General features: G+C 32.9%; 2 protein-coding genes across 3 annotated transcripts in view; both read right to left on the reverse strand.

Annotated features, from left to right (window-relative positions):
- Nucleotides 1-157: 157 nt before the first annotated feature.
- LOC111053261 (ankyrin-3-like) lies at nucleotides 158-20773 on the reverse strand. The gene is made up of 8 exons (XM_039420753.1): nucleotides 20612-20773; nucleotides 19277-19417; nucleotides 15184-15325; nucleotides 10131-10251; nucleotides 8103-8319; nucleotides 6102-6271; nucleotides 2264-2377; nucleotides 158-982 (listed from the first exon to the last, which is right to left on the reverse strand). The coding sequence occupies exons 3-8, from the start codon at nucleotides 15315-15317 to the stop codon at nucleotides 791-793; spliced, it is 948 nt and encodes a 315-aa protein (XP_039276687.1). The 5' UTR covers nucleotides 15318-15325; nucleotides 19277-19417; nucleotides 20612-20773; the 3' UTR covers nucleotides 158-790.
- A 3956-nt stretch (nucleotides 20774-24729) lies between these two features.
- LOC111053267 (nuclear factor NF-kappa-B p110 subunit) overlaps nucleotides 24730-27416 on the reverse strand; it is a 54056-nt gene continuing 51369 nt past the window's right edge. For both annotated transcript variants that reach the window (XM_039420755.1, XM_039420754.1), the window contains one exon: nucleotides 24730-24821. In XM_039420755.1, coding sequence (XP_039276689.1) covers nucleotides 24745-24821 — 77 coding nt within the window. In that variant the 3' untranslated portion in view covers nucleotides 24730-24744. The remainder of the gene's footprint in view (nucleotides 24822-27416) is intronic.

A 27416-nucleotide genomic window follows, 5' to 3' on the forward strand; every position in this document is an offset into this window, starting at 1 on the left:
ACACATTTTTTTTCTATCACATCACTCATTATTCAATAATAATTATCATTTGAGCCTACCAATAGAGTTGTTTTGTAAATCTTTTCCTTGTTTATGTTTCATGAACCATGATAATAGGTTGTTGTTAGGACATTCTATGATCGTTTCAAGTTGGCAATAACACAGGTACATAGGTTTTTTATTTATCAACAATGGCATAAATATAGCCTATGGAAAAATTGTTGTACTCTGTAAAAAAATTCAGGACTACCTACCTCCAGTAGATTTTTAGTTACCTTAATACCCCCCTCAAACAACTTTCAACAAACTCATGATTTTTGAAAAGTTTGAGATAATGAAATTTAGGTAGTAAAAATATCTCTTGAGATATGAACCAAACAATGAAAACAGCATTTAATCAAATAATATTTTAATATTCTACTTTGACCAAATTGACATTTTCTCTCAAAAGAAACCTGGCACATATCAGACAGCCAAAACTTTGTTTTGTTGCTTACTGAATATAAATTAAACCAATAAAACGGTCACATTGAATGTCTACTGAATATTTTCTCAAATTTTTTTTTCCAATATACAATGCCTATAGAAAAACATGTTTGAATTCAATATCTTATGTAAGATACCTTATACAATATACCTTACTATACCTTATAGTAACTTATTTAAAAATGTATTTGATAAAATTAGAGTTGCAATACATTACTCTACTAATAAATAAAAAATGTTAAGAGCTGATTAAAACTGTTTAAAAAATATTGCCAAGTACACAATAATAAATGGCTTCCACTACTCAATACTCGATATTTGATGTATCGATGAACGGTATCTCAGATGGAATATTTTCATTAACGGATATCTGGCTGAACAGGAAAGCTAATGTTTGCATTTTTCTGTTTTTTGCAGTAGTTTTTGTTGCATTTTCTTCAACACTCTCCAGTGAATCATCAGTTTCTTCTGCCAAATTTGTTGATTCAAAAGTTGCCTGAAAAAGAAAGTTGAGGATCAAGTTTACAACCGTTTAATTTAATTAGCAGTAAAAGATAATAGTAAGATAGAAAAGAACTAGGAATGTATATAATAATAGAGAAAATAGGAGAGAAAATAACAATTTAATAATAGGAAAAATATAAAATAATAATAATAGAAAATAACTATTTTCTCTATTATTATATACATTCCTAGTTACAAGAAGTATCTCAACCTTGTTACAAGAAGGAACTAGATATTAGAAAACAAGGTTAAATTTCTACTAGTGTAGGGGTACGCGACTAGGTGCCACCCCGACTACTTGTCCCCTTTTAAAACCGGTTTTTAGGGGAAAAGTAGACGTGAGCCATACCCGTCTAGTTGTATCCTTTCTGAGGAGGTGATAACTAGTCGAGGGGACAACCTGTCGTAAGGGTGCGAGGTGTCAAGTTGTCGTTTACGGTCATGACTAGTTGGCACCTTTGGTCCAGTAGTCCCAAGTAGTCGGGGGGACAACTTGACGGCAATGGTATATTTTTACGAGGATACAAGTAGTCTCCAAAATGACCAGGTGTCAAGTAGACGGGGTGATAACTAGACGGCTACCCAGTGTAGCAGAATGAAGTATAAAATCTGAATGAACAATATAGTATCATGATTAAAAAATAATAATACAGTAAGTAAACAATATAAGAAATAGATGGTGAATTATTGTCTTGCTTCATTTTAAGATTCTAAGTATTCCAATTCAAATTACTAGTACAAACTTGTTATGTATACAATATGTAATAAACAAACAATATTGCATGTAATAATATACAAACTTATAATATAATACAAACTTGCAAACTGGTTATATAAAACTCTCACGATGTTACTGGAGAATTATTACCGTGGAGAAAATATAGCATAAGATAGCTTAATGCATAATAGCACCAAAGCTGACTTATGCTATCTTTTCTTTAAGTTATTACATTATTCAGTAATATGTTTTGTATGCATTCTACATTGCTCATCTAAATGAAGTATGTGTGTCACAATAGCTACTTATTACTGATATACCAGTTAAGATTACTTCAGTGAACGGAATGCACATTGAAAGTATATTATAAATGGAAAAAAATAATTGAAATTGATCAATTGAAGGTGAAACCAATAATATTGATCGAAAGGAGATTCCACATAGGGAAAAATGACACGAATGAAAAGAGCATTGATAGTTTACTCTTTGGAGGGAAATTTTCTCTTTGAATTTAAATTAAAGTAAGTGAAATTGAAAATTTATAAATGAACTTACGCCACGGTTGACAAGTTTATTGACAATTTTCAACAATCTTGTATCAGCACGAAGAATTGCAAATTTAAGCGGAGTCTGACATCTATAATCCTCCTTGTTGATGTCTATATCAGCCTGAAAAATAGCATAACATCAGTAGATGAATGATTAATATTACGATATGATATCAGTTTTACTTCAAGGTGAATTATGATAATGGAGAATGAAAAAAATATTTATCTAACTTGATTTAAAATCTTGTTGAGGCAACAACACAAGAGGAACCAAAGTTATTTGGATAAAAATGCAAAGAACTTGCATTTTCTATTATTTTTATGAAATCTTCTCTCCTAACATAATAATAATTCATTTATTAATAATAATTCATTTATCTATCTATTTAATACACAAATATTGCTGATCAACTCGCCTCTAGGCTGTGCGCTACGCTTTATGGAACATTTTTACTGGTGACATTTTTCCCAAGTGTTTTGATTTAGAAAAATACGACTTGAAAAATACTTAGAATGAACAATTTTCTCTATCATTTTTACTTTTTGAGATAAGAGCGCCTGAAGTTAAAATCTTGGAGAAGAACCATTGCCGAATTGTTTTAGTGAGAGTTATGTTATAATGGCAGTATTTTTGATTAGCATTGGTGTTGCGGTCCTTGCCTATCATTCAGCAGAGCAGATAGTGCTATCCTTTTCTAGCTCTGCAAGTCGCTTCATCGCTTTTCAATAATTTAGGAAATTAACAACTTTTTTTAATCTCAATTATAAAAATATATTTAATCATTGAAAAACCTGATATTTCTTGATGAATGAATTATAATTCATGAATTTAAAACAATAATGAACAGTTAGGCTAGGCGCACACCAATTAGTCAAGACAAGACATAATCAGACACGTTCAGTCACAATACTTCACATAGTTGCTTATGACACAACTCACACTGATTAGTCATTGCAATAAGACTCATGTCTTCATAAGCAACTATGTGAAGTATTGTGACTGAACGTGTCTGATCATGTCTTGTCTTGACTAACTGGTGTGCGACTAGCCTTAATATTACCTCAGATATACCAGTATCAGCTATCCCCAATAGAAGGCAGTGACAAGGTGGAGAATCGGCGAAGCTGTTCTACTATCTTTCTCTGCTGCCATTATAACATGACATAGATAAAATCGTGAAATTTTGAGGATAAATTCTCCAAGATATTGTTTATCTGATGGTGCTTTCATTAGGTTGAGAATTTATTTATTCATTTCATTTATTTATATTTTTCACAAAGAAGCACTGGTTTGATTTTCGAATGATAAAATCACAAACTGTATAATGATAGTGGATCGAATTTAGATTTCAATGAAAACCGATTATGAAAATAACCCTGGATGTTAATTCAGAAATAGTGGTATCTTCTGTCTAAGAGAGTAATAATAAGAGAGAGTAGGATTGTGTTTGTTTGTTCGCATAAATACATGTCAACTTGTGGTTTGCATACCGAAAAAAAGGGAATGATTTAGATCTCCAAATTTTTCACATAGATTCTAAAATCAATAAATATAAAATAAAAATATCAATCTCGAAGCACCTTTATGCATCTTGAAGCCCAAATTTCAATTTTCCTTCTAGATTTTTCAGAATTAATGTTCAAATTTTATTCATGGGAGATGAATATATTATTATAATTGAAATGACCAGAGGCGAGGCGTCCGGTCATCTCTGGATTCGCCGATGACTGGACAGAAATTGATATGTAATGTGTATATTATTAAATTGAAAATATTTAAAATAAATACAAAAAAAAGGTGAAGAAATCAAAGGATAATCGTTTTTTCGAGTGCGCCAAGTTTGAATAAAGTAGACTACTGCATCATCAGTTCCATCCGTTCAATGTGATTCTCAAAAATATGAGATTCCAGTAATGCTATTCAGCATTCGTTACCACCACTCTTCTGCATCATTACTCTCCCTCTCCCCGAAAACGATGGTGGAGTAAACATCAAAAGACAAAGACATCGCTATTTTCTGCGAGTCCACTGTTCCGAGCCAGTGTTGCAAACCGTACGATAATTATTTTGTTTGCAATTTGTTAATATATTGATAATTTAATTTCAATTTTTTAAATTCATTTTCATTATTATTAAGGGCCAGTTTCCGAGCTTGAGATTTATCCAAGTTCTAGACTTTTCAAACTCTAGGATTTTGAATAGTAAACTTATCTTATACTAGATTTCATCTTGCTCGATAAATAATCGTTTAAAATGAAACATTATTATCTTTCATTCAAACTTTCAACAGAATTGTTCCTGGAGATAACAGAGCCAAATAGTGACGCCTCACCCCTTGAAATGACATGTACATACCATATATGCTAATATAAACTATAATCTAGAGAGACTACTTCTTCGAAACAGGTGGGTAACTAAATTAATAACCAGTCCAATTTTTTCAGGTTGGAATTAAGTTGTCGAGGAAGTTTTCTAAACAAAATTTGAGTTCTCTCACTTTATTATGTTAGTACCAAGTTGAAGAACTTACATATACTACAATAAAGGAAAGAACTGGCTTATACATGTACGGGATAGGTAAATTATGTTTGACGCATCATCAAGTCTAAACTACTGGACTGTAATTAACTTGACATTTTGCATATAGATACTTAATTAACCGAGGATGGTTCTAGGCCTACTTCGAACTCTTCAAGATTCCGCTCGGTCAAGTATTCAGTTTGTCAAGTTGTAAAATAGACCATTGCGGAGCACGGGTTACGTGCTGGTAGATGATAACTGATGATTGATGAGGGAGCTGTTATTTTTCACTGCTTGTGAAAAATAACGAAGAACCTACATGTTGTCTTTTTTTCTCTAGGGCTACTACTTTCGAATATAAATAAAAATAGAAATCTGAAACATGTTAGGTCATAAGAATAAAGTTGAGCATTTGCTTATACTTCTAAAATATGGAGCATTCGCTTCATTTTCTATGAATAAACGTGAGCAAAACCTTTTGTTCATGCTCACCAAAAAAATAGCTTGAGCATTTGCTCAAAAGTAAAAGCTTATACTCAAAATTGTATGAATAAACTAGAGCATTTGCTCAACTTTTGAAGCAAATGCTTCAAAAAAGGTGAGTCTAGTATAGAGCAGCTTATCACCTTTTGCTCATACTGAAATGGCTCAACTAATTTGTATGAGGAAGAGGGAACTATACCAGATACGATCACAACCAATAGTTGAGAACTATAAAACTCTTTTTAGATTCAACCGTGATATATATCACCATTATTCCTACAAAAGAATAAATACAAAAGATGGATACCTGATATAAAGATAGCCATCACAAAATAAGATATAGGCATTTAAGAAGATGAGAGTGTAGGCTATTATAAGAAGGCTATTGATATTATAAGAATATGCTGAAGATTATTATAGAGATTACATTTTTTCACGCTATTATTTCAAAATTCTAATCTCAACTAACCTAAAACTATTCATAAATAGAAAGCAGAGCAGACGACGCAAACACAAGCGGTGCCCCCTAATTGCATATTTAGCGCTTCCGTGAGCTATAAAAACAAAGTAAGGCTACAAAAACGAATCAGCTGATGAAAAATCTTTAAAATACGTGAGTGTTTGCTCCAGAGTTCAGGAGCATAAGGTAAGAGTATAAGGTAAAGCTTATTCATATCAAAATGAGGAAATGCTTTTGCTTCTACCTTTTGCTCATGAGCAAAACCTTATGCTCCATGCTCTTGCTCATGAGCATTTGGTCTGGTTTTATTCATATGGGCCATTGTGACTAAATATTTTAAAAAGGTTACTCAGATTTCTATTTTGATTTATGAGAGCCTACCTGTTTCAATAGCAGTTCAACTATTTGCACATGGCTCTTCTTGACGGCGACATGTAGAGGCGTTTGGCCTTTCTGGAGGTCGATACTGTTCACATCAGCTCCGTGCTTCAACAAAAGCCTCGCTATCTCAACTCTATTCTCCTCAGCAGCAATATGAAGCGGCGTTCCCACTGAAATCAATACAAATCATTACCATAGAGAAAAGATAGAATAAGAAGATGGTTAAAGTGGGAATGTGCAACTTGCGCCCAGCGGTCAGAATGTGTATGGGCACTCACAGATTGAACGTAACAAAGTGAACGTCCGTGACGTCACACGAGTGATGCCATTTCGCTCTCACTAGCAGCCGACATTACGTACCCTGACTGAAGGAGCGAAATTCAAATTCACTACAGTATTATTATTATTATTGTCATTTGTTACGTGAAGCCACAAATCTGAGCAGAGCTCAAGTGGCATGTAACATGTCATGAACATCTTTTCTATGCAAAGTGTATCCATCTGTATAAACTCAAAGTATGAAGGCACCACAACATTCCTCCATTGTATAGGGACACGCTTCCACAAGTACATTAGTAATTGAAGACAAGAAAAGCCTATGACTACCACATAACCGTATTCTTTCAGGTAGACAATTGAAGAGCTTCAGTCCCGAATAATATGGTCCTTTTTCCAAAAGTGTCAGTCTGTGAGCGGGGTACTGATATACAGCTGAACTCTTTGCTCTTGTGCTATAGCCATGGCAAGCTACATTTCCCTCAAATCTCTCTGAATTTCTGAAGACAAAATTTACAGTCTCAAGGAAGTGCAATGCTGGGACCGTGAGAAACCTGTGTTTTCTAAAAATGGGCCTACATGAATTGGATGGCCGCAAGCCCTCCAAAACACGAACAGCTTTCTTTTGCATCTTAAATATTTTATATAAATTATTTTTACTATTCCCCCAAAAGAAGATGCTGTAGCGTATTAGGGCTAAAAAATATCCATAATACACCTTCTGAGCTGTCTTTATAGTGGATGCAGTCCTCACAGTTCTCAGTGCAAAAAGTGCATGATAGAGCTGTTTTATAAGTTTTTCCAAGTGTTTATCCCATTTCATATTTTTTGCAATTCCACTCCAAGAAAACTAGTCACTTCAACAGACAAGCACTCCCTCCCATTTGAAGCATTCAGGTTTGAAGGTTCAGCATGATGTCCCGTCATGGCAAACCTGAGCAAACCTGAACGGCTTAGTATCCTAAGGAAGCTTCAAGCAAAACACTACTGTATTCTCTCTCTCTTGGGTTAACAGCCGTAGGGCTGGTTGGCAGCAGCTCTCCATGCTTTTCTGTCGTCCGCTTTCCGCTTCAGCTCGTAGTATGATCCACATCTCATATCCCGTAGCAATTGTTTCATATACTCCAGCCTAGGTCTTCCTCTCATATTCCTTCCCTCAACCATTCCCTCCATTATCCTTGTCAGTAGAGTGTCACGTCTGATGATGTGGCCAATCAGCTGTGCTCTTCTTTGCTTGATCCACTTCAAGAAGTTCCGGTTCTCTCCCACTCTTTCATACTACTGTATTATGACAACATAATTATATTAGCCAAGTTAATGAGATACATATTTCTATCCTATAATTTCGATTCTCAATCATTCATTCTGAATTCAACGTGACGTCAGCATCGGATAGAAAACTTTTCTGTAGAGTTTGTTTAGCCTACATTGTTTTCCATAGCAGATTGTGTCTCAGCGGGAGCGCATCGGGAGTTTACCATTTTCATAAACAATAATCTTTTTCCATCTGAAATAGACACAATCTGCTATGGAAAACAATGTATGCTAAACAAACTCTACAGAAATGTTTTCTATCCGATGCTGACGTCACGATGGGGCGATATGGTAGTAGATGTTGGCTTCAGAGGCTAGACTTCCCAGCGTGTCTATTCTATAACTGGTCTAAGATTTCATCATTTAATTTTTGTAATAAAATATGGCGAACAAGTGAATATATGAACTTACTATTAGCCGAAACTTGATTGATGTTGATACCCGGAAACTCCAGAAGACATTTGACTATGTTGACATTGTTCTCCTTGACAGCCAAATGCAATGCATTGAATTCAAATATGTCTGTTTTATTCGGATCTGCACCGACTTGCAACAACGCTTTAATAACGCTTATGTGTAGCATGTCGGTAACAACGTTCATTTGAATAAGGAGATGCAGTGGAGTTTGCTGCAACAATAACAACGTCATTTATTTATTGATAAACAAATCTCAATTCTTTAAAATGATTGGGGAAGGACTAACAGACACAGTTCAAAACTGTTTCTTCCCCGAATTTTGATTTATACACTAAAAATGTTCCAAAAAGTAGGTTATGTTCCATACACTTGAATTCAGATCAAATTTTCAGTCCAAATATTTGAAAACATAAAAGTTCTAATTTAGATTGTTTACATACCAAATTGAATAACAATATAACACTCACTAATCACTTGGAACTGTAAAATAATGATTAACTTTGAATGTTATGATATATACCATCTCATGTCAACAAATCAGATTATTTTGATAGTCAATTAAAATTTCTAGATTTCTCGCGAGATACGGTAAGCTTAATTGATTACACAGTTGATCTGCCACACAGGCACATGCATCATCTGTTACCGACAGACGATGAAATTATCATCTGTTTTTCCAAGGATGAATTATCCTTTTAATGTCCTTCAGCAAGTTTTCCCAGGGATGAGACTTAGTGCAATCGAATATTTATATCATAAACCTACTATGTTCCAAATTTCGTGAAAATCGTTAGAGCCATTTTCGAGATCCGTTGAACATGAATATAACCAGATACAGAAATACAGAAATCGCTCGCTTAATATAATAGGATTACTTCTATAGTGAAGTGTAGTCAACGTTATAAGGGCAGTGTTTGATTAGCAATGATATTGCTATCTCTTTATCGCTTTGATCTGTTGCCAGATCGTCTTTAACAATGTAGAATTAACAACTAAATAACAAAATATTTCATCTTAATTATGAAAATTCATTATGAAATTATTGAAAAAAATAATTTCTTGCTTAATAGGCTATAATTGATCATTTTAAACGAGAATGAACAGTTAATGTTACATCAATAAACCTGTATCAGCTACCGTCCATAGAAGGCATTGACAAGACAGAGCATCGGCAACGTTGTTCTCCTATCTTTCTCCACTGCCATTATAACGTGGACTTCACTATAAAGTATATTACTCTGTCAGATTGAAAACTTGTTATTTTTAGTTCAAGAATTTATGTGTTGATTGGAATCTCTGAGTGTATTTATACTAAAAACTATTCATAAATCATACATTGTATCATAAATATATTGTATTGTTACCAATTTGATAGAAATAAAATTGAATTTAAAAATATATATATATTAATTTTTTAAAAAAGGAACTGACCCGTTCAATATTTGAGTTTGCACTCAATTCAAAAGTTTGTTGTTGAGATAATTGATGTTTCTTAGCTAAATGAAATCCCTAAATTTTCCTTATTGTCACACAATATATGTATAAAAATCTAAATAATTACGAATGAAAACATAAAAGATCAAATCTACTGTACTACATATTTTAAAAATAAGCAGGTCACTTTGACTCTTTTCAAGTCAATTTGGAAGAGTATGCACATGATTTCCAAACATGGAACACTCATCTTTAGCTAAGTACAGACTTGAGCGCCACGAACACGAGCATTTCACTTTTCATCAGCTGATGCCGAATCAGCTGATACAGATATAATCATCTGATGGAAAGCAAAATGCGCGTGTTCGTGGCGCAGATGCCTGTACAGTTTAGATTTTTATGAGATAACCCATCAAAAGCTCAAAGCTGTGTCAAATGTCATAGTTCAATTTATCAGGGCCACGAATACATAAATATAAATATAAATGTTTACATAAATATAAATGTTTGATTGAATGTTTCTATCAAAATTTAGAATGTGTTATGCATACTTGCATAAAAGAGAATAGAAAATTGCATACTACTTACTCGATTAAGCATGTTTGGACAATTAACAATAGGAGATATATCATCAATATGATATTTTATACATTCCAATATTCTTTCCATATATACAAACTGGTGAAGACGGACAGCAGTATGTAGAACACTAGAACAGACACATAATTTGTTTAAATTATTTTCGGCTTTGATAAGCCTTCTTATCAGAAAGGCCATCACTGATTGGTTTTCGTAAAACTAATCACGGTTAAAATTTAACCGGCTTTTGTGCAACCGGGCCTAAGAAATGAATTCATTTCAATTCGTTTATTTCCACTTGGCATACAATACATGTACATATTTATATTTAATATTCAACAAAATAAGAATTGAATTTTTACAAAAACAGTACAAAGAACATATTGATTGAGTGGAATTCCCCCAGTAAGACTATGCGTCTGAGATTGGGGGACAGTTCCAGCAAGCAGTATTATTCAGTAGTTATATTTACTATAAATTGCAATATGTGTGATTCAAATTACAAAAATAAGATTCAGATAACAGTAAGTGAATTATAAATGATAACATAATTATAGTGTTGGGTGTATATCTAGAGTATATATCTCTATATCTAGAGTGAGAGAGCAAGAGGACCCAAAAACCGGAGGTAATTTATTGTTTTATAAGCGTCTATTATGTTTTGAAACTCTAAGTACTTGAACGTGAGGTATGAGTGTATAAATGAATTTAGCATTTCGAAATATTAAGGTATAAAGTTATTCCCCAATGCATTTACTCTCACTAGGTGTAAGGTGAGTGAATTAGCCTCTCAGCTCCAATCCAGCCTATGCTGAAGAGCCATTTCTTCAACGAGCTTTTAACCATCACATTGCTGCTGCTCTCGGCCTCCCTCATATTATCTGGAACATTCCTGTATAAAATCTGAGCTAAATAGTATGGTGATTTAAGTTCAGTTCCGTGTATCAATCTAGGTATATAATATCCATGGTTGTTCCTATGTCGTGTTTGATAATTATGTTCGATATTGATGAATAGATCTGCTTTATGTTTCCTAATATAACTGAGTAATGTACATAAATCTCTTGTAGGGATCGCCCAAACATTTCTACCTTTTCAAAATTGTAATACTCCACAAAGAAAATTTATACTATAGACTCCTTGCTCCTCCCTCACCCTACAATTTAAGATCTCCATCAATATATGTAGTACCCAGATTCAATAATATTTATGGTAGAAGATCCCTACATCATGTAATTCCCTACTTATTTAACAGACTACCTCCAAATATTCGTGATTACTCTAAGAAGGATGTAATGTTGTATCTCAATAATAACAGCACAATCAATTTATAAAACTAATAATATTACAAACGTACACATAATTTTAAGAAACGTCAATTTAAAAAAATGACAGCTATATGCTTACATTATTAGAATTTTTCAATTTTTGCTGGCAGAAGTTTTGAAATTTTCCTTTTATTGTCACTGCCGCCTGCCTCAACGATAAAAATGTACTATTACTTGTGTAAATTTTTTTTCCCTTTTCCTTATTATTTCATTCCTTTCTAATAAATTTTCATTTTTCCCTTTTTTTAATTAATCCTGTATCAAAATCTGATGTATATTTCTTATTTTATTTTTTCATTTTGCATTAGTTTTCTTTCATTTTTTACTTAAAATCTTTGAAGTGTAATATTTATTTTGTCTAAGTTTATTTATCTTTTGTAACTCATTTTTTTCCTGTAACTGGGCACCCGCCGAAAAACCTTTGGGTTTGGCAGGACCCTCAACTGTTTGTATTGTGAATAAAAATTTTGATTTGATTTGATTTGATTTTGTTTTGATGTATAGTTGTCTGATGTTGAGCACTGGGAAGTCCGAGAACAGCAGCGCTGTGGGGTATCTTGATTCTTTTTTCAAAATAGTTTTCATAATTGTTCTCTGGGTGACAGCAAGAGGTTCAAGACCTGCAGACGACACTCCCCCCAAAAAATAATGCCGTACTCCAATATTGACTGTGCATAGGCATGATAGATCCTCCTGCACAGTCTGATATTCAGCACATGGCTCAATTGGGAAAACCCATACAACAATCTTCTCAGTCTCTGTTTTAAACACTGAATATGAGGAACCCAACTCAGACGATAATCAAACATGACCCCAAGATACTTATACTGGTCCACGCTATTAATAGATCCACAAGCGCAGGTTGATGATCATATATTTCTACAGGAGTGCATCTTGAATAGAGAATAATTAGTAAACATGGAAGCCACAGTGGCTCAAGGGAAAATTATGTTTTTACTGGTTGCATTTTGAAGGGTTTCAAACAGAGTTATCATCACAAAACCTACTAAAGTTGATAACATCGATGTCACACACTAGTCGACTGCACGATAATAGTCCGATGGACATTCAAAATTTCCTTCTGCTATTTAGTTCTTCGGTCAGCATTTGCAGTAGCAGAGGTCCTTAGTTTTATTTTTATAGCTTTCATTGGATGAGAATAAGAATAATTTTATTCCTAACAATGAACATCAGAAACGTCAATTTGTTAATAATACCGTACATAACTTCAGGTTTCAATCTCACAATAGTAAAATGTATATAATATAATAATTTATCTATACAAAGTATCTTTCAATATAATAGATATTTTAAAGAAGTAATACATTTTATATATTAGATACAATTTTCTAAGGATTAAAGAGACTGACATTCCACGACTGACTAAAAATAATAGTGGCTGGCAAATTTCAAAAAAATATATTTGAATTTCCAACTAGTTAAAATTAAAATTTTGGATAATAGTACAAAAACTGTATTGGAGTTTTTATTTGAATTGACCGATTGATTAAGTCTAAATGCTAGTTCAAAAATCTCACTCACAAAGGAAGTGATATTAATAATACTATAAAAATGCTTTTTCAGTTCTACAGTGTTTATTCCATGGTTCGTTGATGTATCCTTAAGTAAAAAGTAAGAACTTGCTACGCTCTTACATGAAATATGCTTCTCGCTCATAATGGTTACAACACGCTCAATGGACCCGTTCTGTGTACATAGAATGTGGTAAATTGTCCGATTCACAATTTACCAGGTAAAAAGTTCCGCTTCCCATGGGAAGAATTTTGACAGATTCTGTACCAGAAACCAGTTCCAGTTCCAAGTTCCTGTCCCACAGTCGAACCGTGGTAAATTGTTACAGTTCCAACTATCCGAGTTCTCAATGGTCGATTGAATTGTAGTCTGCTTGCTTCTCTGCGCATGCGCTGATAGTTTGTTTACCATAGCATAACCATAGAATACATAACCAACAAAATGATGTTTGATAACCATTCGTTAAATGAATATTTCTCTATAGAAAATTTGGGGGTAATGGAATGAAAGAAATGCACACTTTTCTAGACAGCCTTTCTTCATTCACGCAGCTAGTAAACGACATATTTCGGTGTAAATCAACTCTATAAGTGCGCGCCAAAAGCTTGAACCAACGATTTTGAAATAACGTTCTATGGGAAAATTTTGCACTAGTCACGTGATGGAACAATTTTCGATTGGAACTGGAACAATTTACTGTACACAGAACGTACACAATATGAATGGAAATAATTTATTTGATATCATTGTATTATTTGTTAGAAATACTATTAGTAGGCTACTTTTTATTTTTATTTATCTTGTCTTCTTGTTCTTTTTTCATGTTTCAGTATTTTTTTTACTTTGTTCTCTTAACGAACTCACAGCCAGCGCACAAGTCTGACTTTGCTGGCTGAGCCAAAACATTAAGATTTATTATAATTTACATTTGTCTTATGTATTAAATGAAAAAGACTAAGAAATTGTCAAAAAACACAGATTTATTGATACTTTGAAAGATTTCTAATTATCAATAAATCTGTGTTTTTTGACAATTTCTTAGTCTTTTTCATTTAATATGAATAATTACCACAATATCAACTTCTCAACTACATAAAAAGTGTCATATGTATATTGTATTTTGGCGAAATGAAATTCTATTCTATTCGAAATGCAGTTATTTGATAATTATTGTTAATTGACCTTTCATAATGGTTACCAAACGCTCTTTATGCATGAAAAGCCTTTTATTCGATAATTATTGACTGATTTGTTATAATAGTTACAACACGCTCTTTATGAATGAAAATGCTTTTTCCTACAGTTACCTTGAAAAGTGACCATTCCTACACTGATTACAGAACGCAAAGAATCACTTTTCCGCTCTAGTGCGCAAAGTATTACTTTGCGTACTCTTAATACTTTGCGTATTATCTTGCTGTTACAATCAGCTGTTGACATTGTTGACGTGTATTTTGAATGCGAATTTGTTCTATCTATATTTTTCTGATTTTCAAATAAATAAAAATGAGAACTCATTAAATTATACATTTTGAATATTATTAAGTATTCGTTATTTCAAATAATTTTTTTTCATTCATAAATTGATTGGTTGAAAAATTATTTAGAAATAAAGATTTACTCAAAATTATTCTAATTCTCAAATTAATTGGATTAATTCAATTTTTAATTTGAATAAATTATCGATTTTAATTTTCAATTGGATTATCAAGTTTAAAATAAATTAAAGTTGTTATTAATAACAGAACTATACAGACACAAATTTGAGGGATTTCAGCCATCATTTTACCCATAATCAACCACTTCTCATATTCAATGGTAACTGTAGGAAAAATTTAATGTGAAATACGTGCGCAAAGTTCCTCTGCTGCACTCAAGAAACCATTCCGCCCTCGCCTACGGCTCGTGCGTAAACGTTTCTTTCGGTGCAGCAAACTGTCACTTTGCGCACTAGTTGCACAAATAACTATTATTTGATAATTATTGACTGACCTGTTTATATATTTTATTCATCGGCAGAGAGATCCTTTTGGATGTTCTGGCCGTATTACGCAATGTCATCTCCTATCAAAACTCAAGTTTATAGGTTATATATTGAGTTCTTCATGTTTTCTCACTAAAATTGACTGACCTGTTATAATAGTTACAACACACTCTTTATAGATCAAAAGGCTGTTATTTGATAATTATTGTTAACTGACCTGTCCCCTCTTGCAGTTCGAGTTTCCAATTCCATGAGTAGCTTATTCTCAATATCAGCTTTTGTGACATGAGGAAATACAGCGGTATCAATAATTTGATTAAGCCGTCTCCAAGTATGTATAATGAAACTCATTGCAGACACTGAAATGAAAACATGAATGTTCTGATTAATCACCTCAAGTTCATCACTCAATAAACTGCTGAATAAACTCAGCCGTTGAATTCAAGAAAGCCAATCCATATTATAAGTAACACAATCTTACCATAGAGAAAAGATAGCATAATAAGATATTCCATGGTATAGGTCGTTCATGTTCCAAATTTCAAGACGAGTTTTTGTTAACACAAGCCCCTCACTGTCAATATTGTCTATTATTATTCTTTTGTTGGGGTGAAAGTGTAAAAACGGCACAGTATGAGAGACTACCAGCGTCACATAGCTTTACGAAAAAGAACTACTAGGACTATCGGCTCAAGTTAACAGTGAAATTTAGAACATAAAAAAAATCTGGTGTGGCGCACTCAAGAACTACAAGGACTATCGGCTCAAGTTAACAGTGAAATTTAGAACATAAAAAAAATCTGGTGTGGCGCACTCACACAACTTTCCTTGCCGTTATGAAAGTTGATCACCTGACGCTAGTGTTCACGTGCATCTTAAGTCTAATAATAAACAAAGATCTGAGCCAGCTGGTGACAGGACAATAACGCTGGAGACACACGAGGTCTGCTATCTCTTCATAGTGGATGATTTGATAAAATCAACAGTTGCCAACAGTTTGCAATTGAAATAATAACATTTTCTCGAATTTCGAGCTTATTTTAAATTTTAGGTGAAGATGTTGCTGAACATTAATTGTAGAGATTCTCATTCTCAATCTTCTCCACTCGAAATTTTTTGTTTAAATTTTATCTGAAGCCTGATAATTGGGAATCTAAAATCGAACTTTGCATAGATGAGGCGGAGCTCCTGAAATTTTTACAGATATTGGACTTGTGGCAGTTGATAGAGCTTGTCGATGACTATTTCAGGTATAACTTTAATCAAAATCGTTGGAGCCGTTTTTGAGAAAATCGCAAAAAACCCTGTTTTTGATAACATTTTCGCCATCTTGAATCGCATTTGATCGAAATTGTTCGTGTCGGATCCTCATAGGGGAAGGAACTTACGTTCCAAATTTCAAGTCATTCCGTTAATTGGGAAATGAGATATCGTGTACACAGACGCACATACACTCATACACACACACACACACACACACACACACACACACACACACACACACACACACACACACACACACACACACACACAAACACACACAATACCCAAAAACCTCTTTTTTGGACTCAGGGGACCTTGAAACGTATAGAAATTTAGAAATTTGGGTAGCTTAATTTTTTTCGGAAAGCAATACTTTCCTTACCTATGGTAATAGGGCAAGGAAAGTAAAAATCGTATGGCTTTTGTTGGTGGGGAGTCCCTTGCGGGATGGTCCCACCGCCTGAATATATAATTTAAGCTGTCAATAGGCCTTACGACTGTCATACTTCAGCCGGGACCGACAGTTAACGTGCCCATCCGATAACACGGGAGTGATCTTGTTAAAAAGCTTTTGGTAATGAGAGGGTTTGAACCCGGGATCTCTATGCTGCTACGCAAGTACTCTATCCACTAGACCACGGATCACTAAAAAGCCCTATACCATGGTATATCTTCTTACGCTATAATATGTTTTCTCTATTGTGTCACGATAAATGTGACACATTTTATGGTGATACAGTATCACCATACATGATACAGTATCAACGCAATATGATATCGTATCAACTCAACTTGGTACACAACACCATTTGATATCTCCTTATGAGGAGAACCAAAGACCTTGGTAAGGCTCGACATTGAGTAGTGTTGGTTCACCAACACAATTTATTTTATTTTTTATTTGCAATGCAAATGACACTAATGTAATAACATTGGTAGATAAAATTATAAGGTGGTCAACTAGTGTAATATTGACTAGTGTGTAGTCCAGTAAAGTGAGTAGTTTAATAGTCACTAAAATACAACTTAAATCGCTAAATAATACTGGTCGTTATAGTTAAAAAACAATGTCAAGCAAATAATGAGAAACTATTTCCATGTTTATCTTGGACTAAAATTGTAGGCTATAGAAATTGTACACATGAAGTGTATCTTATTTTGGACTGTGTAATCACCCAAGTTTGGAAGAAAAATAGCACAATGACTACCCTAGTATTTTATCTACTTATGTTATTACATCAGTGTCATTCTGTCGTGAAATAAAATGAATTACGTGTAAATAAAAATAGAAATCTAAGTAGTCTTATTGAAATTAGTCACAATATGTTTCGGCTATATGATGAGATTCCATTATCAAGTGATTAAGTGAATTACATGTTATCTGAATTTTAAAAAAAAATTAGTAGCTCTATATTTTCAATGTTTAGGTTAAATTATGTTTGTATTATATGTTTTGATTTGTATTTGTTTTGATTTCTAATGTTTTCAATTTGTATTATGAAAGATAACTTCAATCAAGCTTGAAAAATATATTCCACGAATCACCGATGTATAACCGGTAAACATTAGGAGAACAATAAATCTTATGGAAATAAATTTATTTTATACAGCTGCGCAGCTTACAAATAGTAAGGATAAGAGGCTATAACAAGGATTGAATAGTATTGGAAAGAAAAAAGTACTAATAACAGGACTTTATTCAAAATATCTTCAAGTTATAAAGGCGGAATGGCTATAGGTGATGCCCGCGTTATAATGGCAGTGTTTGATTAGCAATGGTATTGTCATCCTTGTCTATCATTCAACAAAACGGATAGTGCTATCTCTTTCTCACTTTGCTCTGTTGCCAGATCGTCTTTTAACAATATGTAATTAATAATCAACTAACAAAATATTTCATCTTAATTATGAAATAATTGAAAAATATCATTTCTTGCTCAATAAGATATAATTGATTATTTCAAACGAGAATGAGCCGTTAATATTACATCAATAAACCTGCATCAGCTACCGTCTATAGAAGGCATTGACAAGACAGAGGATCGGCAACTTTGTTCTGCTAGATATCTTTCTCCACTGCCATTGTAACGTGGACCTCACTACAGGTTTATTTATTTATTTATTGGATAGAGCAAACAATACAAGTACAATAGTCGAAAAAGAAAAAACAGGCTATTGCCCAAAACTTCTTATATTTCCTAATTTTGTCTTGAATTGTCCAAATATTATGTAGGTTATGCCCATTTAAATTTATACACTACATCATCAATCCGAATATACAAATCAGAATGCAACAAACAATTTAAAATTTAGATAGATTGTTGATAAAACTTTTGTAAAAACATGAAACAAACTTCAAATTCACAAAATAATAGCAGGTTGTGTCATAGAGAATGTTGAATGGTATTTGAACTAGGTTAGTAAACTTAAAATCAAATGAAAAACTAATCTTTCAAGGATTGAACAGACAGAAATTATTGTTATTAAAAGAGGCTTGAAAAAAGGTTAAGGATATCACTTTCGAACAATATTAAATTACGACATAGCAGTCTGATTTTTATAAATAAAAGCTATTAGTTTCTATTCACATTCGTGGAGCACCGCTTTCGGACACTAGGCCCTTCCTCAACAAAAGATCAGACTGCTATTCGTAATTTAATTGTTCAAATTTTATTATTTACAAACAGCCCGTACAGCTGCTTTACACCAAAGTTATTAACAAAATGTTAATAGCTTAATCCTTAAAGATTCTATTGGATTGAATATAACTTATCATACAGTTTTTTAATTTCTTTATTTAGATTATGTGGTTTACCCTTTTATTCAGGGTTTTTTACAGATGATGAAAGTCAAGTTCTGTTAAATCTAATAGAATTTATAAGGATTAAGTTATTAACACTTTGTTAATAACTTTGGTGTAAACGCAGCTTAATGGAAACAATCATTGAAGAGTTAGGGATATCATCTTTATGGAAAGAGAGGAAAAGCAATCGAAGAATCTGATAAGTGGTTTAGTATAAAGCCAGATGAGTATTTCACAAACTTACATTTTGAACTCTGTTTGCGATTTTCTTCTCTGAATTCAATCTCACTGTCCCCTTCGTGTCGTTCACGAATCCGACGGTCTCTCGAAATAGGTTTCAATGAACTATCAACCTTAGTCCAAATATATGGTCCAACAACCGGTACTAAACAATCAAAACAGAATGAAAATTATAAATTATTTAAACTAATTATGAACTAAAAATAAAAAGTACCAAGCAGCCTTAAGGCTGCGCAAAGGCTAAAAATAAACTTCCAACTGGTGATATTTTTCAAAGTTTTTCGATTTGAATATAATCTAAAGTATCTAAAGTACAACTAAAAGTTATTTTTTGTAAATTGAATGGCTTTATTGAATGAAAAAGACTAAGAAATTGCCAAGAAACCACTGATTTATTGATAAATAGAAATACCGGTTTCGGTTATTACACCATTGTCAATCTCTGATAAACTCTGAAACCGGTATTTCTATTTATCAATAAATCAGTGTTTTTTGGCAATTTCTTAGTCTTTTTCATTCAATATGAATAATTACCACAATATCAACTTCTCAACTACACAAAAAATTGAATGGCTTTCTAAAAATTGATATTCTAAGAAAATATTTGTTTTACTAGATCAACAATACCATGAAGAATCTATCCTCTAAATCTCATGGATTTATCTCTCACCGAATTTGAAATGTTCTGTCCCAAAAATTAAAACTTTAGGCGCTCATATCTCAAAAAGTCGGGAAAAAATTTTTTTCTTGTGAAAACTTTTAATTTTGATAGCTTGATGATATAAAAATCGAAAAACTTTGAAAAATATCACCAGTAGAAAGTTTATTTTTAGCCTTTGCACAGTCTTAATAGGTTACCATCATGTCGCAGAAGAATTCTGTCTTGTAAAAGAAATATTCACTTGTTTTCATAATTTTCATCAAATCTGTACTATAGTTCAAAGTTGCGGGTTTCAAAGATACAAACAGTTCTTGAGCGAGCTCTCCAACCCAGGGGGTTACTAGTATAAGACACGAAAAGCTTTAGCGATATAGCCATTATCAAGGGGCCTTTAAAAATGAATCATTATTTTTTTTTTGTAAACAAATATTTAATTTTTAGCAGCTGGATAGTTTAGATTTTTTTCTAGTGATGTTTTATATAAATCTATATATAATAAAAGGATACTAGTGATTCTCTGTAATTATTATACATTCAGGTGCCCTATTAAAATAACTAACTGGACAAACAATACCTATATAGAAAGCACATGATGGGAGATAACAAATTGACAAATGCATACTATGCTGAGATGAAGATGAACATTGAAAACTCCAAATTGAACTGTGTATATTTTACCTGATGGACGCTGATTGGAGGGATGCGAGAGATGGTCTTCAGGATAAGCAATAGTAATGCCATCTTCAGTCTTTACCTCGTAGTAGGCTGGAAAAATTGAAAACACAATTGAACAAACACTCAATTCAACAAATAGTGGGCAAATTTTATAGAATTGTTCCAGGATAAGAGGAAAAACGAATCAGTATGAATTAAGTTGAGGATAGAAAAATATAAGCTATATTTATTCAGTTTCAATGCATATGACATAACTCTGTTAGTTATTTCAGATTGATTTCCATAAATCGAACTTTATACAACAAGAATTACTTGAAAATCGATAATTTTCGAGTTTTAAGCGGAAAAAACATTTTTGCTATTTTTGGAAACGATTCCTTGGAGTTGGAACTATCATGAAGCGTCCTATAGTGAGGTCTACGTTATAATGGCAGTGTACCATTGACAATACTGTTGCTGTCATTTTCTATCATACGACAAACAGATAGCACTATCTCTCTCTCTCTCGCTTTGCAATGTTGTCAGTTTGCCAGAATATTTTATTTTTACTTTTGACAGTGACTGTACAAAAGTAGACAAACAATTCTCAGCCGACATTTTTTTCTTCATTCTATCAAAATACTCGAGTACGCAAGTCGCATACCGTAATTGATTTAAAATGTATTTTTGAAACAATAAAATAATTTTTAGACATTACTGTATGAGAAACACAAATTAAAATACATGAAATGACATTTTAAAAGTTGATAACTAACCATCCTAGACTCCATCCATGCTTCAGTTGGGCTACACGTATAGGTTAGACCTACTCGTACTGGTATAAATAATATTGAAAGGTTATTTCAGAATTATTTACATTAAAATTACTTTTTTGGATAGGATTTCTTTTTTCCTATCATTTTTAAAAGAAATTGGAGTAGAATACCTACCAAATAACTTAATTTCTGTTGTTTTGAAATTCAGATTGTTGTATCACAGCTTTTTAAATTAGCCGCCATTTCAGATTTGTATAAAACTAAAAATCTGATCTCAGTTATGAAAGCAAATTTTTGAATCAAATTATGAAAATATATTTTCTTAATTAATTTGACATAAAATTGATTATTTAATTAAGGAAATGATAACTATTATTAGATCAAATTTAATGGGGTGAATTGAGTAATGGCAGTGTACCATTGACAATACTGTTGCTGTCATTTTCTATCATACGACAAACAGATAGCACTATCTCTCTCTCTCTCGCTTTGCAATGTTGTCAGTTTGCCAGAATATTTTATTTTTACTTTTGACAGTGACTGTACAAAAGTAGACAAACAATTCTCAGCCGACATTTTTTTCTTCATTCTATCAAAATACTCGAGTACGCAAGTCGCATACCGTAATTGATTTAAAATGTATTTTTGAAACAATAAAATAATTTTTAGACATTACTGTATGAGAAACACAAATTAAAATACATGAAATGACATTTTAAAAGTTGATAACTAACCATCCTAGACTCCATCCATGCTTCAGTTGGGCTACACGTATAGGTTAGACCTACTCGTACTGGTATAAATAATATTGAAAGGTTATTTCAGAATTATTTACATTAAAATTACTTTTTTGGATAGGATTTCTTTTTCCTATCATTTTTAAAAGAAATTGGAGTAGAATACCTACCAAATAACTTAATTTCTGTTGTTTTGAAATTCAGATTGTTGTATCACAGCTTTTTAAATTAGCCGCCATTTCAGATTTGTATAAAACTAAAAATCTGATCTCAGTTATGAAAGCAAATTTTTGAATCAAATTATGAAAATATATTTTCTTAATTAATTTGACATAAAATTGATTATTTAATTAAGGAAATGATAACTATTATTAGATCAAATTTAATGGGGTGAATTGAGTAATAGCTGTGTACACTCAGTGGCAAAATGGAGAGACTTGGCAACATTTTTCTCCTATCTTTCTTCACTGCCATTATAACGTGGACCTCACTATACTAGACCTAAGGTAAGTAAAACAGCAAGAAATTTTTTCAAACTGAACGTTGAAATACTTAGAATGATTAGAAAAAATTGACAAGTAACAGAATTCAAATGTTTCCCGATAAATAGAGGAGCTTCATTATGAATTATAGTAAAGGGTCTTACTAACTAAGGGATCCTATGGAACGTTTCTTTTTCAAATTGAGAATTGAAACAGATAGGATTTAGATGAATAGATAAATTGACAAGTAAAAAAATGCACATTTTTGCTGATTGATGACGTAGCTTCATTTTTGGGCTTTTTAACTCTGTAGTTTTCTATAAAAATGATCCTAAACAAGTTGAAAAAACATCCTAAAAAACATGTTGAACAGTTTAAATTAACCTGGAAGGGCAGCTTGACTTCTGGTAACCAATTCATCTGAGATTTAGTTACTAGTATTGAGATATTGTATTATTACTTTCCTTGCCCTATTACCATAGGTAAGGAAGGTATTGCTTTCCGAAAAACATTGAGGTACCCCAATTTCTGAATTTTTATACGTTTCACGGTCCCCTGAGTCCAAAAAAGTGGTTTTTGGGTATTGGTCTGTATGTGTGTGTGTGTGTGTGTCTATGAGTGTATGTGTGTCTGTGTAAGTTTGATTACAGATTCCCAATTATCAGGCTTCAGATACAATTTAAACAAAACAAATTCAAGTGGAAAAGATTGAGCATAAAAATCTCTACAATAATTGTAACTTAGACTAGGTCTGCTATCTCTGCATAGTGAATGATTTAATAGAATCAACAGTTTGCAACTGCATTAATAATTAATGTTCAGTAACATTTTCACCTAAAATTGAAAATAAGCGCGAAGTTCGAGAAAATTAGATTATTCAATTGCAAACTGTTGATTCTATTAAATCATTCACTATGCAGAGATAGCAGACCTCGTGTGTCTGCAGCGTTATTGGCCTGTCACCAGCTGACTCAGATCTTTGAATAGTGGACTTGAGATGCGCTTGAACACTAGCGTCAGTTTATCAATTAACGGCAAGGAAAGTTGTGTGAGAGCCACACCAGATTTTTTAGTATAAAGACTAATGAGCCAATTTTTACTTTCCTTGCCCTATTACCATAGGTAGAGAAAGTATTGCTTTCCGAAAAAAATTAAGGTAACCCAATTTCCAAATTTCTATACGTTTCAAGGTCCCTGAGTCCAAAAAAGTGATTTTTGGGTATTGGTCTGTATATGTGTGTGTATTTGTATGTATGTATGTATGTGTGTGTGTGTGTGTGTGTGTGTGTGTGTGTGTGTGTGTGTGTATGAGTGTATGTGCATCTGTGTATACGATATCTCATCTCCCAATTAACGGAATGACTTGAAATTTGGAACTTAAGGTCCTTACAGTGTTTGTTTAGCAATGGTATTGCTATAGAGCGGTCCACGTTATTATGACAGTATTTGATCAACTTTGATGTTGCTATCCTTGTCTATCATTCAACAAATCAGGTAGTACTATCATTTTCTATCTCCGCAACGATGCCAACTATGTTTTTGACAGTGTAGAAATATAATTAATTAAGGCGGAGAATAGGCAACGCTGTTCTTCTATCTTCATCCACTGCCATTATAACGTGGACCTCACTATATCCTTGTCTATCATTAAACAAAGCAGATAGCGCTACGGTATCTCTTTCTCGATTTGCTCTGTTGCCAGATCGTCTTTAATAATGTAGAAAATTAATCATTAATTAACAAAATATTTCATATCAATTATGAAAATGTATTATGCTATTATTGAACAATATAATTTATTACTTAATAAAATATAATTGATTATTTTAAACGAGAATGGACAGTTGATAGAAGACGAGTCGAGAAGAGTCTTTAGAAGACGTACTTCTATTTCACACGTTTTGCTATCATCACACATGACAAGACAGAGATTCGGCAACGTTCTTCTCCTATCTTTCTCCACTGCCATTATAACGTGAACCTCACTATAGATGAATTGACTAGTAACTCATTCCAAGTAACAAAATGCACATTTTTGCTGATTGATGATAGAGTTCATTTTTTTGGCTTTTCAACTGCGTATTAGTAGGTAGTTATTCCTTTTAAAATGACCCATTCCTTTTCAAATTTAATATTTCTTAATTAAAAAGAAACATGTTGAACTAGATAAATTTACCTGGATGTAGGAAGTCAGATTCAAAATCGAAAACACCAGCTTGAACTCTGGTAACCAATTCATCTGAAATCATAACAGAACAGTTGAAGTCCAGAATTGATGAAGGCTTATTACCTGATAAGAATGAGAATCATCGTGATGTGTCGAAGATAATGAGCTATCATTTGATAGGATAATGAGCTTCATTATCATCTTCATGATAATGAAGATAGTGAGCTATCCTATCACTTGATAGGATAGGTTACGATCACATGAGATGTGTATATGTGCAAGTGCACGTCAGATCATGCTTGAGCCGAGAAACAAAATCTAGTAAGTGCCATTGACGCAACCAATTATTACTCAAAACTATGAAATATATAGAGTTACTAGCCGTCAGGCTCGCTTCGCTCGCCATATCCGTCTTTCCAGGGGGCTCCGCCCCCTGAACCCTTGACTGGATCGTCCAAAAATGAGATCAGAGGGCTCGCTTCGCTCGCCTGCATTTTTCATTTGAGCATGCTTCATTCCATCAGAAAATCAAAGTAGTGAGAAAACGCAGAAAAGCTGAGAAAGACGTTGGAAAAACGCTGATTTTGGGCGTATCTTTTATGAAATATTAAAGTCACCTCATCACAAAATTTTTAGACCCTAGCTAAACATCTGTACCAAATTTGAACATTTTCTGTCTATTACTTGATGAAAGAACTGAGAAAACGCAAAAAACTTCTGATTCTGGTCATATCTTTGCCTTATTTCAAATTCCTTCTAACACAACATTATTACACCCTAGCTTAGCTTCTGTACTGAATTTGAACAATTTCTGTTCATTTGTTCTCGATAAATCTGAGAGAAAGCAAAAAACGCTGGAAAAACGGTAATTTTGGGCGTATCTTTGACGTTATTGCAAATTCCTTCTAACACAACATTATTACTTCACCCTTGCTGAGCTTCTGTACTAAATTTGAACAAATTTGTAAATCATTTGTTTAAATCTGAGAAAAAGCAAAAAATTTTGAACTGCTCGCTTGTGTTTCAATTGCTCGCTTAATATAATAGGATACATCTAAATTCATTTTTTCCCGTTAGGGCTTCTCTTGAATATAAATAAAAATAGAAATCTAAAAACTCTTTTAAAAATTGTTTGGCTTTTAAACAATTTTAAAAAGAGTACTTGGATTTCTATTTTTAATTATGCCGTACCTAAATTCATGTCTGGTTTGTAAATTTTTCTACTGAAAAATTAATTCAAATAATAATAGTGAAAAACAAAAACTACTATGTTAACTATTTCTATTGAATTTTGGCAAAGGAACAGTTATTGGATGAGCCTGATGGCCCTTACCCAGTCATCACAATGATTTGAGTATCATTAAATGAATGAATAAATAAAATTAAACCTATTTCCTGATTGTCTAATTTGAATATGTGATAAATGGGTTTGGATTCCTGTAAAAATTTGGAAGGTAGGTATTATAGAAAAGGTATATTAAGAAGTTGGTATTGGTATTATAGGGTGAAAATAAGGGCCAAGCCACAGGAAGCGTTTTCAAGGCGTTTTCAGACGAGTCGGCAGGGCAGGAAGCTCTCCGATTGGCTAATTGGGTTGGCGGTCGGGAATCAGCTGATAATCGGCAAATCGGAGAGCTACATGCCAACTAGTCTGAAAACGCCAGAAAAAACAGCTTCAAGTGGCTTGGCACTTATTGTGAGAAGGAAGGTGCAGCTAAGCATTTTTCTAGTTTGGAAAATTGATAGTGTGAAATTCAGCTTCAATTTTTTTAGAGGAAACATATATTGACTGGAGTTACTTGCAGATTGAACAAAATACATGGACATGTTTAACATTTTGTAAATTTTTTTCATTTTCAATAGTGAATTGAGCAGGGAGCCTTTGTTTGCCTGCTTATTGTTTCCCTATAAATATTGTCAAATAATATAAATAATATTGTCAATTTCTTATTGAAAATAAATTGTCCATCCAAAGATGATCTTGAAAGAGAACGGAATCACAGTTATTGTATTCTAAAGGACTGGTGTGCAGCTAATAATCTGTCTCTTAATAATAATAAAACCTCTGATATAATTTTCAATTTTAGAAAGGAGAAGGACACGACGCCTATCAAGTTTCTTGGTGTTATGGTTGATTCTTGTCTATCATGGGAGGCACACATTGATTTCTTGTCTAGTAAACTTGCTAAAGGCCTTTATATGCTTCGTAGACTATCTGTAACGGTTGATAGGCCTGTGCTGATTAATATATATTACGCACACATACAAAGTCTCCTATCTTACGGAATAATGCTTTGGGCTAATAGTGTAAGAGCTAATTCAATCTTTGTCCTTCAAAAAAAAGCTATTAGGATCATTTGTAATTTGCCTCTCAATGCTCATTGTAAACCGCATTTTATTGAACTAGGCTTACTGACATTGCCATCACTGTATGTTTTTAATATTCTTTGTTATGTACAAAAAAATTTGGAAAAATATGACTCAAATAATAATCACCATAACTTAAATACACGAAATAGACATAGACTTAGAATTCCTCAATACAGTCATACCAAATCGCAGAGAAACTGGCATTTCATGTCAATAAAGCTATACAACTCCACACCTGACAAGTTTAAGTTACTCACATATGCACAATTTAAAAATAAAATAAAATATGTGTTGATT

Source organism: Nilaparvata lugens, chromosome 2 (assembly GCF_014356525.2).
Source record: "Nilaparvata lugens isolate BPH chromosome 2, ASM1435652v1, whole genome shotgun sequence".
NCBI classification, from domain to species: Eukaryota; Metazoa; Arthropoda; class Insecta; order Hemiptera; family Delphacidae; genus Nilaparvata; species Nilaparvata lugens.

Bases quoted from the DNA above. Each gene is read 5' to 3' on its own strand.
- LOC111053261 (XM_039420753.1), bottom strand. From the start codon at position 15,317: ATGAGTTTCATTATACATACTTGGAGACGGCTTAATCAAATTATTGAT. The intron at 10,252-15,183 runs GTCAGTTAACAA...TGTCTGTTCTAG, and splicing joins CGAACTGCAAGAGGGGACAG to TGTTCTACATACTGCTGTCC. The intron at 6,272-8,102 runs GTAAGTTCATAT...TATTGATTTCAG, and splicing joins CAATCAAGTTTCGGCTAATA to TGGGAACGCCGCTTCATATT.